The following is a 15,816-nucleotide window of genomic DNA, read 5'->3' as shown; positions in this document are numbered from 1 at the left end:
ACCTTGGACTCATTTTAATTCCACAGGGTGCTTTTGTTTCTCATTGTCTTTACCGTGTCAGGTCACATCATGATCAGTGTTTATGTTTGTTGTCTTCCTGTGTGTAATCTGTCTCAGGCCATAACCCAAGCATGACATAGGAATACAGTACGTCTGAACTGATGTTGAAGCTTTCCAGACTGTTGCAGTAAACTGCATGAACAGTTTCAAACAATATTTGAAAATATTATGTGGTTGTGAATCTTGACTATTACACACTCCTACCAAGACGGACAGTCCTTTACACACTCTGCCACCCCTGAGAAGACTGATCTATACATAAACATCCTCTCTCTTTTTTAATGCCCCAGCACAGAAGAAAAGCATTGAAGAGTTATTAAGCGGCCTGGCTTGCAGGACTCCCTCCTTGTCTCATACCACAGGACTACAAATGTTATTTTTACACTACAAACTTCCTCTACTTTAACAACATGACCACGTTCCCTAAATTCCACTACATTGGGATGGGTGGGAGGGGGCAGGAAACTAATCAGCTCTTTTTTGTTTTCACACTATCTTCAACCAGATGCAATTGTTGTCCTCTTGCATCCTGTCCCCAGGTGAGGGGGCCTCTGTACTCGCTGGGGACTGTTTGCCTTGCTCAGGATAGAGGGAATATGTCTTTCTCCCTGTCTCCAGGGGAAAATGAGCTGCAATGCTATGTTGTGCATAACCTACATCTCTAACCATACAAAGATTAACTGTTGTTATCACAGGGCAGTATGGTATTTTTTTTAACTAGACTACTTGTGGCTTTCCACTAGATATTGGGGAAAATTCCTGGGAGAGCTAGACATTTTGTACTTCCTGAAAAAGGCAGTTTTGGACACTTCAGGCAGTGATGAAACCTGTGCTAGATCCTGGCTGTCTGCAACAAAGGCAACAGCACCAATGGACATTACCAATGTTTAATTTTTTCCCCTGGACCCCAATGTAACCAGAACTGAGACCAGTTTTGATCCATCACAGGACTAAACACCTGAACAGGTCAGGGAGGATTTCATGTCTAGTGCTCTGGTCCAGTTACAGAAAACCCTTATACACACCCCTAGGGATTCCACCCTCCAAACAGGCCAAAGAACAGTAAGGACAATGCTCAATACCCTGTCAAGAAGTTAATTGTATAAATTACATCCCATCTACTGCACATGTCAGAAATCTTTCCTGGATTATTCCCTCTTACTCTCGGATGCACTGAAATACCTTAGCCAGTCTCACAGATTTCACCTTTTAAGATCCAAACCAGATCATGCCTTGTCACAACATAGTTTCATGAAGCTTTGACAACAAAAAGACTATTTTTATCTTTGCCAAATTAATAAGAGCTGGGATTTCCAGAAGCAGTAGCCACCCCTTCAGCAAAATAAAACTTAATTGGGAAAAATTACTTTATGCTGCACCTAGACTATAAGAAAAGCACTGAAGTACACCAACAGTATGCTGTGGGGAAAACAGCCTGAAAACACGTGATGCATACTGAAACTTTCCCTTTCCTTTTCTCTCAGGATCAAAACACAGAAAGATCAGCACTTTCAACTCCTACTCACTTACCTACTGTGACAGGACAAAAGCCAACAGATGTTGCCAATGCAAAGCACTCAAAAATTATTAGTCAGGCTCCAAAACTCACAACAACGGCTTTAGATGCAGAATTTAAAAGAAATATAGGTGTGCTCTTCTTTTGTTCTGCCTTTCAAATTTTTAAACCTTTACAATCAAGTTTTATGTCTCCTCATATCTATAGGGGACAGGCATTCTAGTCTGCATTGTATTTTTTCAGTGGAAGCTAGAAATTTTACATCATTCGCTCCTTCAAGTTACTGAAGATTTAAAAGAAAAAGTCAAGCAGCATTAGGATGGTGAATGCTGCCATCTCTGACTGCTTTATTTCAAAACAGTTTCCATACTGTGCTATGGGTTAGAAACTTTATGTCAAAAAGGAGGTGGTGATTGTAAACCTGTTTTGTCATGCTTGTGCTGCTTTTAGAAAGTATAAGACAAAAAAGCTGGGCAAACCAGACTTACTAGATATGTGATGGGCAAAATTAAAAAAAAAAATTAAAATATATTGGTGATCATCCTGATGAGGGCAAGGACTAAGAAGTTCTGCATTTTTCTTTCATCTCTGCTTCACAATCTAATAAATATTGTCAGCATTTGGAGGTTCTCTGGATGAATAAACAAGTAGGACAGTCTGAGTCAGACCATCAAAAATGAACAAGAGTTAACTGTATTTATTTCCCTTTTATATTTGGCCCAGGTGGGGGGAAAAAACCCACAAGTAGACCCACTGTAAGTTAGATTTTACACACGTACAAGGAAGTGAGTGGACAAGGATAATGAATAGTTCAGAATTCCCTCCAGAGCAAAAAGCTCTTTCTATCTTTACCTAGACTATATCTATTCTGTATGCAATGGTCTACAGGTCTCCCTTTCACCTCCAAAATTCCTAAGTCCACACAAAAGCTCTTTTTAACAAGATATTAACTGCCACTCTATTAGTAAAAATTTTCTTTTTCTGGAAGAGCATTTGCATTCAGGACAAATTACACAGAATTGGAAGTTATGGAGGGTAAGAGAAGAAAATCACTTGTAATAGCTCTTCAAATTCAAATGGGCAATGCAAACAATCATAGCAGGTATATGCTCCAATTCTGTTAGGAAGAAAATGTGCTGATAGAAACTCTACGGCAATCCAGGGAGAGAGGAAACATAATTTACAAAGAGAAAGGGTACAGTTTTATAGCCATGAGGACAGCAGCCCTGAAAATGAACACCCTGCCACAGGTTCATTCTTCTTTTAAGTCCTATCAATCCACATCTCCATCAAAATTTTAAAGGACACCCATGTAGTCTCAGAGAAAACAGAGTAAGAAAAATATATAGCCCAAAAGAAAGCTACATATTATTGTGGGGTTGGGGGAGTTATCCTTGGTAAGACCCTTATCAGAAGAAATGCTTTGAAGGTGAGAACAACCTGCCCAACTAGTCACAACTACCTGCTTATTTTTTACTAAATCACAGACAAAGTATAAAAAGGAAGAAAACATTTTTTTTAAACACTGAATTAAATGAATTTTAAAAGGCACTAGTTAGAAACTGTATTTAAATTAAACTTGATTATAGGCTAACAAAGAACAACCACAACAATGCTACGTATACATGAAATAGAAAATCTTTCCCCATGGATCCTGTGGCTTTCCTACTGACATACACACTCAACCACATGTAGCAAGGGAAAAAAGGCTCACTGGAGACATGGAAAGTGTCCCAGAGAGGGAAAAGTCTGCACATGAACACATAGCACAAAGCAGGTAACTTGCCACAAAAATCCTGTTGTGTTTCATTTATAGTCTGTATTTCAGTCTCTATTTTCCATACAGTAGCAGTGAATAAAGGAGTTTTCAGCTACATTCGCATAAAACATGCCAGCTATTTGTCAGGAAATGTCAAAAATGGCATGCTCAACTTACAGAATCAAATTTCCATCCCATAAAAAATGAAATTACAGTACAGAGAAACAGGTTGCTTTTTTAAGCACTGGAAGTAACACAGTTTGATTTTTCACTTATTAGTGCCCTAGATTTACTGGGGGTTTGTTTCTCATAGACTCATTTCTGCATGAGTGTTCTCTCCCATCTCTAGTAAGATGGGAATTTATATTGCAACCCTTGCCCTCATCGGGGAAATTACAGGTTGTTTTCCTACTTATCTAACAACAGTTCCAGAACTCACCAGATTTCAATCGTTGTGATTGTGCCTGTTAAAAAGGTACAAATCCAGCCAGTTTAAAAAAATGTGCTGATAAAGAAACAGACTAACAGACAAACAAAAGTGTTTCTATGCATATAAAAACCTTCCTTAATACATCAGGATAAAATGCAGAGCACTTAGTAGAAAAGAATAACAGAATTTGAAGACGTACATACATATCATTTGGGATGACAAGTAGAAACCAGAAGGCCTGAGTTCAAGTAAACACCATAGAGTTGGCATCTGCATGAAACCACTGTACATTTGCAGTTACTTTTTTCATTTCTCTTTTGCATTACCTCAGTGTCCAGCTGAAAGGAATTTTGGTGAGTGCTCACTGACAAACTGTAGAGCAGGATCACAATGTCTGGAGAAGCAGATATTGAGAGTTTGGCCAGCTAGAAAAACGTCACTACAAAACTTTACAGAGTGACAGCAGAGGAAAGTGAGGGAGTGATCAAGCAAAGCAGAAGAAGCTGAGAAGCCAGAACCAACACGTGGTTTCTGTACCAGGGATGCTGAGGATAGGGGATCTGAGCTGGGGCTCCATCCTGCCCTGACAGGCTGAGGAACCCTTCTTATTTCCCAATCACTAAACCATAACCTGAGCAGGAGAAATGCAATTTTGAGAAACCTGTGCTAAAAATCTAACACTAACATTTTCAGCCAAAAAAAAAAAAAGAAAAAAATTCTGGTCACATTTAAAATTTGGGAGTTATAATAAAACCATTTTCAGCATGCAGTATTAAAAATGCTGCTAAGAATCAAATTAGCTTTTTTATTTACATCTATCATGCCACTGTGGTATGAACCATGTCCTGGGGATGCTTCAACACTGGCCCAACTGCTGCTGAACATTACGACAAACCACCACAACATTCCAGAGTATGTGCATTCCAGACTTTGTCCCACTAGGGAAAAAATAAAATATAGTTGCTCTAGTCCTAACTCACATCAGATTTCACTCCTTCTGTAAATGAGTAAACAAAACTGTATCGATCTTGGCTGTTACATCAGACAAGAGCTTTGATATTTCACAAGGGGCCCACACTTATAAACAAAAGAGGGGAAAAAAAACATAATCTGTCAATTTGGCTATCAAGAGAACTAATTCAAGTTTCTCTGGTTTGGGGACATGTTTTAATATTTCCTAGCAAAACTAAAGATGATGGAAGAAAACTCCAAAGCACCCAAGTTTGGGTCCAGGCTCTTATGACACTGGACTATGTCCATAGATGCTCAATCTCAGCTCCTCACTTCCATCAATCCTCAGTTCCTATTACATTTTTGTAATGATCCCCTTCAAACTTGAATGATGAAATTGCACATTTTGCAAATGACACTTCAGCCAATCTGCCCCATCTGCATGAAAGACGGCAAATGATTTCACTCTTTAGGCATTCAAAATAAAATGCACATGCGGCAAATTCCAAGCTGGCAGGAAAATCCAGCCATTAAAAAAGTGATTTGTTTTCTAGAATTGCAAACACAAAGGCCCCATTTATTTCCAATGCCATAAAGAAAATGAACTGTTATAGTTTTTTAAACAACCATAGCCCAGACATATTGGGAATGTTTTAATTTCAAAAATACTAACTGGCAAATTAGAGTCTAAATAGCTTTTCTAAAGTGGTACCATTTTAGATACAGTTTTCAGATTGATTTCATCAGTTTGCCCTGAAGGAAAAGGTTTTATCATCTTCTGCATGAACTGTAATGATGCCTATTTATTGCTGGCGTCACTAAATCTAAGAAGAAACCTAAGATACGTAAATTTTAAATAAAATTATATCCACTGACAAGAAAATATATCGTACATTATGGGGGCCTGAAAAAAATCTACATTTCTATTACAATAAGATATTTATTGTCTCTGTCATTCTTTCTTCTTTCTCTTCATAAAATAGAAGAAGGGAAACAGAACACCAAATTAAGAAAGCAGCAAACACAATTTATATAGTCCCATCCTATGAAAACTTGCAACCACTATCAACTTTACATTAAATGAGCTGCTTAATTGGACTCACCAGGACTATTCCCTATACAAAATGTATAATGCATAATTCTTTCCAGGATCATGATTACATAAGGGTCATCTGTAATGAAAATAAAACTGCCTCCTTTTTTCCCCCCCAAACTTCTTAATCTGCATTTATTTTTGGGGCTATAGCAGCATCTGGTGGACAATTAGCAAAATGCACATCTACCATATAATAAATGCCTTTTAAAACACAAATTGTTTTAATTGCTCTTGCTTTTTTTTTAAACTAAAAAGAAAAAATCCCACAACAATAATGCAGTTTAGATAATCCACCTTAGATAATTCTTAACAGCTTTAAAGTTACTGTATCTCTTATTCTTTTTAGTCTTACCTTTTCCTCCCTCATTTGACGTCTCAGGTAAGTGCTTGTGTACTATCAAGTGCTGGTCATAGTCTATCAGTGAACACAGGCCCACTTTGACAAAAATGTACAAATACCCCACAAATACTAAGGTTGCACAGTTAAGCAGTCAAAATTTAGAACTTATCATAAATAAAGTTGTAAAGTTATAGTTAAGAGAACAAAACGAACTATGTGTTTCTCTCAACAGAATCAAAGCCTAAAAAGAATTCAGATCCCCAAAATAACCACTGAAGGACACGTTAGCGAGCTTTGTGGCTGACACATATTTTTTCCTGTTTCACTCATCTCCTCGGTGCTTTTTTCTGACTTTGATGTAATTGCACTGTCCTCTTTCATACTCCTTTTACTAAAATATTTGCCTTACAGGAATAACTGTTTATATAAGCAAAAAAGTATTTAATGATAACAGTAAAATACAGCAGTATTTGCTAAAATTGCTCACTGCTGAAGTTGGTTTGAAGTGAATCCCAAAGAGCTGGAGACATAAGAATACATGGGCTAAAGTGACAACTTATTCCTCCAAGTGAGAGAGGATTGAAGAAGGAGAAGTGCTATGCTGGATCTTGTTCTCACCAACAAGGAGGGGCTGCTGGGAAATGTGAAGCACAGGGGCAGCTTTGGCTGCTGTGACTATGAAATGGTGAAGTTCAAGATCCTCAGGGCAGCCAGGAGGGTGAAGAGCAAGCTGGCTCCCCCAGACTTCAGGCAAGAGGATCTGCTTGAGAAAGTGCCATGGGATAAAGCCCCAGAGGGAAGAGGCACCCAAGAAAGATGGTTAAGAGTCAAGGATCACATCCTCTAAACTTAGGAGCAATGCATCCCAACAAAGAGGAAGTTGGGCAAAGATGTCAGGATGCCTGCACGGATAAGCAGCTCCTGGGCAAATTGAAACATAAAAGAGAACTCTGCACAGGGTAGGTACTTTCCTACCTACTAGCAGGAAAGTAGCATATCCAATACACAACAACACACAAAAGGTATTCTGAAGTTAAATGGACCAGCAGCTTGATTAAGGTATTGCTTTTGCTGACAAACTCAATGCCCCCCAAAGCTCTGAAATGGGGGACTTGCCAAAACCTCCTAAAGTTCATTACTACTGTTTTCATTTTATATGGTAATGTAACTACTCCAGCTTCACAAATAACAATATGAGGTAGTGCCATCTCTTAGGCACAAAGAGAGAAATTCAAAGCATTTTGGTGAGAAGAGACAGGGCCCTGGATCCACCCAAAGTATCTGTGGAAGACACCTGCAGTGAACCACCAGCACCAGGGTCATTCATTGGGACATCATACACACCGAGCCTTATCAACTGCTCATGTTTTCAGTAACCTTAAAAGCCTTGACATAAATACATATGAGACTATAATTTCTTACTTGTAGAAAATACCTCTGAGGTGCTGAAAACTTGCAAGCTTAGATAGGAAATTAACGTGGAAACCAAAAAGAAGCAATCCAATACAAGGATCTCTGTACCTGTACATAAGACATGTACAAGCAGCCTTCATAGTAGTATTTTTCATTTAACCAGGAAATACACTCAACAGGCAACCTTTTGGGCACAAAGCCCCCCCTCCATGAGTGTGAAGCAGGAACAACACTTTTGAAGACTAAACACAAATTAGTACTGTAACTGGGATTCTAATCACACACGTGCTAGTAATACTGTTGTTGGAGCTTGTAAGAAAAGAGTCTCTCTGAATTCTTCAGAGAGAAATAAGAATGCAGGGATTTAATTAAAACCTTTGGATGGATTGAAGTATGTTAAGCCACTCACACATAAAGTAGAGGTGTAAGTTTAAGTTTTAGAATAAGCAAGCAAGTAGAATAAGTTTTAAGTGCTTTTAGTGAGTAAAAGGCCTCAGATGCCAGAGTAGACGTGCAAGTTCTAGTGAAGGTTGAAAAACATAATCCTAGACACCAGTGTTTCCATGAAGCTTCCAGGAACATAGTTTTAGACATAACAAAACTATAGTAAGAATATTGCTTACATTTTTCAGATAGAACAAGATAGACCATATGCATAGTTTATATGTAACCTGACGTGCTAAGAAACTAGAATTCCAATAGGTTAAGAAGCAGTGGCTCAAATTTGTGTCTCAGCTTGTTGGGAAGTTTCTATATAAGAACATGCATTAGGGAGAGCTGGTGCTTTTTGCCGTTTGCTTTTTGCTTTTGTTCCTGCTCTCTCGCTGCCATCATCAACACCCAAGAAGAAGACTGGAGCTGCCCAGCAATGTCAGCCCTGCCCAGACCTCCAGGAGCAGCTTCTGCTTCTATTTGGGACTTTATACCAAAAAACGAGCATGAATTTTAGCACCTGTGACTTTTTGTCTTTTAAGACTGATGAGCCTTTGCAATAAGCAACTTTATAGCAACTATTAGCTGTTTGGCTTATTAAATAAGAGAACTCGACAAATTGGTGCCTAGAGTATCAGAGATTTAACCCCACAGGTTGTTCCCAAAGGAAAGAATATTGGTACCTGTCCCAAACATGTTATGTTAATAAGAGAAAAAGATTGTTATATGCCATGGGGGAAGTCTGAGGTAGACTTTATTCTGTGGAATACCAAGCCACTAACAGGATGGGAAAAACACTGTAATACCTCATTTCATCCCTAACCATGGTACACTTGGCTGTCTTGCGAGCTGCACTTCCCCACCTGGTCTTCATAGGTGTCCCTGGAAGTCTTTACTCATCACCAGCGTATCCAGGTGACCCTGCCAGAGGCAAGGTCTGCTGCCCCCGGCCTTGCTGCCCTCACGGCCAGGGCTCTGCTCATGTCCGCGACGTGTGTTTTACAACACACGCACACACGCACACACGCACACACACACGCACACACACACGCACACACACACGCACACACGCGCACACGCGCACGCCGTAAAAGCTGGGGGCTCTTTATTTCTTAGCGCTCTTTGCCTGCAGTCCAGCAAAGCGCAGGCACTGCACCCAGGGAGCCAAGCCAGACTTAGAAGGGAAAGGTGCCAAGGGACAGACAGTTTAAACGTAATTTTAAACTCTTGTTGTTTTATTTTCCCGCTCAAATCCGGGGCCGGCACCCTCCACGAGTGACGCCCGCAGCGTGGTGCCGTGCGCCCGCCCACAGCCGGGCGGAGGAAGGGCCGCGGCTTCAGGGCTTCCGCCCGCCCGTCCGCCCGCCCCTCCTGGATCCAGCCATGGCGGAGTACTCCTGCGTCAAATCCACCAAGCTCGTCCTCAAAGGGTCGAAAGAGAAGAGGTGAGCAGCGGGCTGCCCGTCGCCCCTGCCCTACTCTGCCCTGCCCTGCGCCGCGGCAGCCGCAGGGGCCGGCACCCGCGGCGGGTCCGGGCTAGGAGGCTGGCCAGGGATGAGGCCGGCCCTTCCTTTCCCTTTTCTTCCCTCCCCTCCGGCCGCGGGCAGGGACGTGCCGGGACGGGGCCTGGGCCGGCGGCTCGTTCTCACTTCTTTGCATGTCCCCTTGCAGCAAGAAGAAGCACAAGGAAAAGAAAAGGAAAAGGGAAGAGGATGCAGCAGAGCAGCTCGATATTGTTGGTGAGCTGCTTTCCAGGAGTTACCTGACTGTGTGGAAACTGCAGGGGATGTGGCAGAAGCTAAAGAGGTCGTCACAGGACTTTGTAAAGCAAGTGTAACCCCTGTAGAGATATATAACTATTTCTCACAACGTGTTATTTGTATCTTGCGATCTTACTAGATTCCAAACGGAACTTATGACACCCATGGGGTGGATTCAGATATTTATAATTTTTTTTTAAACTGTTATATCTTAATGAGGTGGGAAATATTTGTAAGACAGTACACAAGGAGGAAAATTTTACTGTTAAAAAATGTACAGGTCTTAAATATAAGTTGTGCACATGGGAAAGGCTACCTTTAACTTTGGTAGAATTCTGTAGGAGTCAAATGTTCAAACCAAGATTGGTTTGAACAACTGAGGTCTGAGGATTACAACTCACATATTTAACAGCAAAATGAAATAGTATCTCTGTTTCTCTTGTGCTGGAGAATCTAATAAATGGATGTGACCCCAAAACTGCAGGAGACAGATCCTGAGGGAAAAAATATTTTCCTTGTGAGGTGTATGTTTGCTGCATCAGCTGAATGAATCAGCTTGGTCTGTGGACTAACACAAAGAAGGGATGAAGCACAGGAGCTTGCAACTAGGGATGACAGAAGGTGGAGAGTAAAACTTCCTCAAGCAGCGGCAGGAACACCATTAAATTGCCTCTGGACTATAAAATGATGCACAAACATTGCGAGATGGCTGTAGCAATTTTATCTTTTGCATTTAAAAATTCAGAGAAGACACAGAAATGTAATCTCTTGAGGTACTGTAATCAGAAGTTGTGATTACTCTGTTAATAAACTGTCATGGTTTTTGTATTACAGGAAACTGGTGGGCTGTCAGTAATTTTGGTGAAATCACAGGAACTATAGCTATAGAAATGGATAAAGGAGCTTACATCCATGCCCTTGACAATGGCTTGTTTACACTTGGAGCACCACACAAAGGTTTGTTCCAGGAAATTTGAAAACAATAGAATTTTAATAATGAAGTACCTGAAAGCATAGAACTAGCATCACTTCAAGGCAAGCAGTGTTACAGCTAAAACCAGTTTGCTACAAAAAATGCAGTCACTCTAGCTGAAGCATGCAGATGACTTAAACCTTATGACTACCAATCGGTTTCACTCATCTAGTTTCATGCTGGCTTACATATGCAATAAATTGAACTGCACTGGAGATGATTACCTGCTAAAGGCCATACCACTTCCTGGATAAAAAGTGGTATAATTTTTATTAAAACCTATAAAATGTTTATGGTGTCACTTGAAGAGTGAAATTCAAGGTAGATAAGTTTTAGTGTTTATTGCTGCATCCTTGTCTTAATATACTTGTTTTGTCATTGCACAAAAGGACTACTAATGTGCTGGGGTAGTTAGCTTGTTCTTTGAATTTGAGAGCCATGATTCTGACATGGACTGTTCCAGAACCCTGACAGTGTGTGTGTTTCATCTTCAGAGTGAGATCAGAGCAGCAGTGGCCATATTCTCTTGTTTTGGGGACAGAGAAACTTTTAGCTTTTAGGATACTAAGTTGAGTTACCAAAGCTGAACCATAATGCATTTTGTTATGAAAGAAAGAACGTTACAAGGAGATGAATGTTTTCAAAGCCAGCAGGGGAATTACAAAACACTCTCAATTATAAATTTCTTTAAAAGAGGATCATCTTTGTGTCTCGATTTAAGCACAAATACATGAACGTAAATGAGCACCTGCATGTCTTTTTTAGAAGTGAATGCTCAGAAAGGATTTGTTAATGAAATAAATACTTTCCATAGTATTTAGAAATGGTCAATGCTTAATTTTTTTGGATACTGCAGTATTAATAGGCTAATATATTTTATGTTTGTTCTTCATACTTAACTAATGGAAAATTCATTCCTTAGGTGATGAAGGCCCTAGTCCTCCTGAGCAGTTTACAGCAGTAAAGTTGTCTGATACGAGGTAATTACTGTAATGTTTCAAGTTTGGATACTTGTTATATTTGGATTTTGGAAGGGCATTTTAATACTCTTTGAAATAAATTGTCTGCTACTAAGTGTCTGTGATGTGTTGATATTGTGAATTTCATTAATTAGAAACACTTGTTTTCCTACAATTTCTCTCTGAGGATTGCTCTCAAGTCTGGTTATGGCAAATACCTTGGTATAAATTCAGATGGACTTGTTGTTGGACGTTCTGATGCAATAGGATCAAGAGAGCAGTGGGAACCTGTCTTCCAAGATGTAAGCTGTCTGGAATAGTTTATTTGATGTTGCTAGTGTTTGACTGTATTTTGAGTTAATCTGTGTAGATGGTTTTTGTCTATGAAGCAAAAGCCTTTTGCTGTCTCTTTCATATTGTAACTTACGATTTTCCAACTTCAATGCGTTTACTGTTAATTGAACGTTTTAAAAACACTTCAATAGCTGCATTTTGGCAGCTATAAGCATCTTAAAACAGAAGGAGCCACCAAGTCTGCTGGCTAGCTGTTGAAGTATCCATACATAAAAGAATTAAACCCATTTACAGAGACTTCTGGTGTATTGTAGAGGATAAATGTTACAAATCAAGGATTGTATACAGCCTTATACTCACAATGCATGATATTGTTTCTGCAGAGGAAAATGGCATTACTAGCAGCAAACAGCCGTTTTATTAGATGTAATGAAGAGGGGGACATAGAAGCCAAAAGCAAAACTGCAGGGGAAGAAGAAATGATAAAGGTAATCTATAACTTCTACAACTAATACAGGATTGGCAGGAATACCCAAACAAGCAGATGTCTGTGTGCTACAGTTCTCTGCTGATATGGTTATAATTGCTTCCTATAAGCTGTCAAGTGATCTGGCCACAATAAAGGTAAATGAGTTCCAGGGCTGCATAAATTCTCAGTACTTCCTCTAAGAAGATACTTTGCCACTCAGAAGGACAAAAGAGTCTATGTGATATTCCAGGTAGTTCTAAACATCTTGGGACAGAGAGAGGAATTGTGACTGAATAGGGACAGAGAAGGGTTTACCAGAATGATTCAGAAGAGGAGATCTTCTAAGAGAATCTAAAGACACTATCTTGGCTTTATCTGAACATGGAAAATATGCGTCTCTCCAAATAGAGATAGGTGTTCTAACTACTCAGAACATTAGTGTTTTTAAGTCAATCTCTGAATTGTCCTTGCCAAAATTAAGAGCTTATTAGTGCTCCTTTGAGATGAAGGCAGTTATGTCTTACCATAGTATCAAGAATTGCACTTAACGTTTCCCATATTTCAGGCAGCTCTTACTTTTCAGTTGTCTCTGGTTAACCAGTTTGAAAACTGAACTTGAAAAGTCACTGTGTCTCTCATTCTCTTATGAAGGATATGTAGTCTTCTTTAACCTGTAACTTACGGTTTTTAAAATACAGGTGTTTTCTATTGTGTTTTGGTTGTTCTTTTCTTGTTTCTTTCAATTATTAGATTCGTACTTGTGCTGAAAGAGAAGCTAAGAAGAAAGATGATGTTCCACAAGAAGACAAAGGAAACGTTAAACAGTGTGAAATCAATTACGTGTATGTACTTTAGAGCTGGTAACAGGCTCAAGTACCTTTTTTTGCTTCTAATTGAGGCCATCTTTGGTGGAAGACCCCAAGTCCCATCCAGCCTTTCACTCACTTTTCATTAGCAGGACCAGGGAAGAAAACAGGATGAGAAAGCTCATTTGGCTGAGATAAAGGAGAGGTGCTGGACCAGATACTGTCCCAGGGTGTAAATACTGAGAAACAGAAATTAAAAACATCACCTTTCCTTCTCCCATCTCCCAAGCTTAACTTCACTCCAGACTCCTTTACCCACTCCTCCAAGCCAGATGGGCTATAGGTCAATACATAGTGGTTTCTTTCAGCAGCTCCCTTCCTTTCCCACTTTTCCCCTGGTCTGGTATGGTCTTATTCATGGGCTGGGAGGTGATATTTGTTCCAGTGCCTAAAGCATCTCCTTCCTCTCCTTCTCTGTGCTTGATGTTTATACTGCCATTTTGTACTTTTAGGGTTCTTTTTTTCCTTCTCTGCCTTTGTGGCATTTTGCCATATCTTAAATATGTTTGCATAGAGGTGCCACCAGCTTTGCTGGTGGCTTTGGATGTGTCCTGTAGTGGATGTCTTGAGAGCCAGCTCTGTGCAGCACAGGGCAGCCCCTGGCCTTTTCTCACAGTGAAAACCCCTGCAGCTTCCTTACTGTCAGCACCTTGCAACTACATCCAGTATACTTTTGTTCCCTGATTTCTTATGCTAGTAGTTGATGAGGGGGCTCTGTAGAATTTGTAACCACTTCATGCTAGTCACACAGGGGATCCTTCCTACTTAGATTGCCAAAAAAAACAAAACCTGAATGTAGTTTTCACCTGCAGAAGCCTAAGTGCTACCTTAGTACTGGGATGGTTTGCTGGATTTTATTCAGTCCGTTATCTGCTGCTTTAATAGGAGCTAAGATTCTTACACTACTGCTGTTGTGTTGGAAAACAAAAATTTTAAAAACTTTCAGTTCTTTACTACTTTTCTTCCCCCTTACAGGAAGAAATTCCAAAGTTTTCAAGACAAAAAGCTTAAAATAAGCAAAGAAGATACAAAAGCCCTTAGGAAAGCCAGGAAAGAAGGCACTTTTCATGAAATGCTCCTCGACAGGTACCTCAAAGTGCTAGAAATAATATATTGATTAAAAAACTACTGGGAGATGGAATTACAGTAAAACAGGGCTAGATGTCAGGGAGATAACTTCCTGAGCATTTTTCCACTGGTGAGTGTTGTGCCTGAGTCCTGGAGGGTTGCCACTTTTTTTAAATCTGGATTTTCACTTCTTTAGCTGAAGTTTGCCAGTTTGAATTTACCTGTAAATTAGTTCTTTTGGAAATCTTTTAACTAGGTTACTCATTTTACTTAGTAAGGAGTTGTTGAGGGATTAATCTTTTTAATCATGAAAATTGAGCTAATTTTTAACATTTTTCAATATCTATGGTAGCAGAACGTTTTGGAGCGGCAGAATTTGCATTTTAAAGAGAAATAGTGTTTATTAAGGACAGTCTTCATGTTATCTAGTGATAATTTTTTTTTCCTCCCCTAAGATGAGACTAAAGAAACTGCCTTGAATTTTTAAAGCCTTTTATGCCAGTATATGGTATAAATATTTGCATTAATTCAGTGAGTGGAATGCAGAAAACTATTTCTGATAATTGCAAGTGATGTGATAAAACACTCCTGGGCTCTCACAGGTGGTCAGCTTCAGATCACACTGAATCTGAATTACATTCCTCAGAGGAGACAAAATACAATTATGATGATTTGAAGGGAAAGTCAAGGTTAATTTTAGGCACTGCAGTTCTGTCTCCTTAGGAAAACAAAGTTAATTAACAAATCCAAAGTGTTGTTAGGCCTTTATATATACTTTGAAGCAACGTTTAAGAAAAGTTGCTTTCAATGCATTCTTAACACTTTGAGGCAGATAAAACAGCCAGGTGTAATTGTATTTGGTCTTAACCTAAATCTTGTTTCACTCACTCTTCCCATACAGGAGAGCTAAAGTGAAAGCAGACAGATACTGCAAGTGACAGCCATCTCATCCATTTTCTTCTGCAACTTTGATGGCAGCATCAAATTGAAGAATAGTAAAATATTTTATAATTGCTTTTTTATTTAAGGAATTTTTTTAAGTAACTCCAGAATTGTATTAAAATTTTCTCAAATATTAATAACCCAGCTATAAAATCTTGTGAACTGTATCACTTGTGAATGCTTGGCTCATGTTAAGGGAATGGCTCCAACAAAAAATTAAAGGTATATCAATTAAGAATGGTATTTTATTTGCCATGTAACTTAAGCCTTGGGAGACAGACTGCACACTGATTCAGAGAGAAAGCTCCCTGGCTTTTAGTTGCCTTTAGGACAAAATCTAGAATAAAAAAGATTATTGTTGGCAAATATTCCTGGCCAAAATCAGGAATTCTTGGATAAAAGTGCAGCATAGCTGTGAGGTGTGCTGTGGAAGAGAGGGAGAAAAAAGTTACTAATTTTTCTGCAGAGCTCCTTAGTTTGACCTAGGA

The 15,816-nt window shown here is 39.4% G+C and overlaps 1 protein-coding gene across 2 annotated transcripts; it reads left to right on the top strand.

Annotated features, from left to right (window-relative positions):
- Positions 1-9,365: 9,365 nt before the first annotated feature.
- On the top strand, positions 9,366-15,794 carry FRG1 (FSHD region gene 1). 2 transcript variants are annotated; one of them, XM_062492823.1, is made up of 10 exons: positions 9,366-9,442; positions 9,669-9,736; positions 10,592-10,714; positions 11,347-11,349; positions 11,653-11,710; positions 11,877-11,991; positions 12,367-12,471; positions 13,203-13,294; positions 14,294-14,404; positions 15,288-15,794. In XM_062492823.1, the coding sequence occupies exons 1-10, from the start codon at positions 9,381-9,383 to the stop codon at positions 15,322-15,324; spliced, it is 774 nt and encodes a 257-aa protein (XP_062348807.1). In that variant the 5' UTR covers positions 9,366-9,380; the 3' UTR covers positions 15,325-15,794. The 2 variants fall into 2 exon arrangements, with proteins under 2 accessions (XP_062348807.1, XP_062348806.1); XM_062492822.1 differs by lacking the exon at positions 11,347-11,349 and having other exon boundaries at positions 15,288-15,788.
- The last annotated feature ends 22 nt before the right edge of the window (positions 15,795-15,816 follow it).

This window comes from Cinclus cinclus, chromosome 5 (genome assembly GCF_963662255.1).
Source record: "Cinclus cinclus chromosome 5, bCinCin1.1, whole genome shotgun sequence".
In the NCBI taxonomy this organism is placed as follows: domain Eukaryota; kingdom Metazoa; phylum Chordata; class Aves; order Passeriformes; family Cinclidae; genus Cinclus; species Cinclus cinclus.
This window is presented reverse-complemented; position numbering and strand designations above follow the sequence as displayed.

Coding starts and splice junctions, on each gene's coding strand:
- FRG1 (XM_062492823.1), top strand. CDS start 9,381: ATGGCGGAGTACTCCTGCGTCAAATCCACCAAGCTCGTCCTCAAAGGG. Junction 11,992..12,366: donor GGGAACCTGTCTTCCAAGAT/GTAAGCTGTCTG, acceptor TTGTTTCTGCAG/AGGAAAATGGCATTACTAGC. Junction 13,295..14,293: donor CAGTGTGAAATCAATTACGT/GTATGTACTTTA, acceptor TCCCCCTTACAG/GAAGAAATTCCAAAGTTTTC.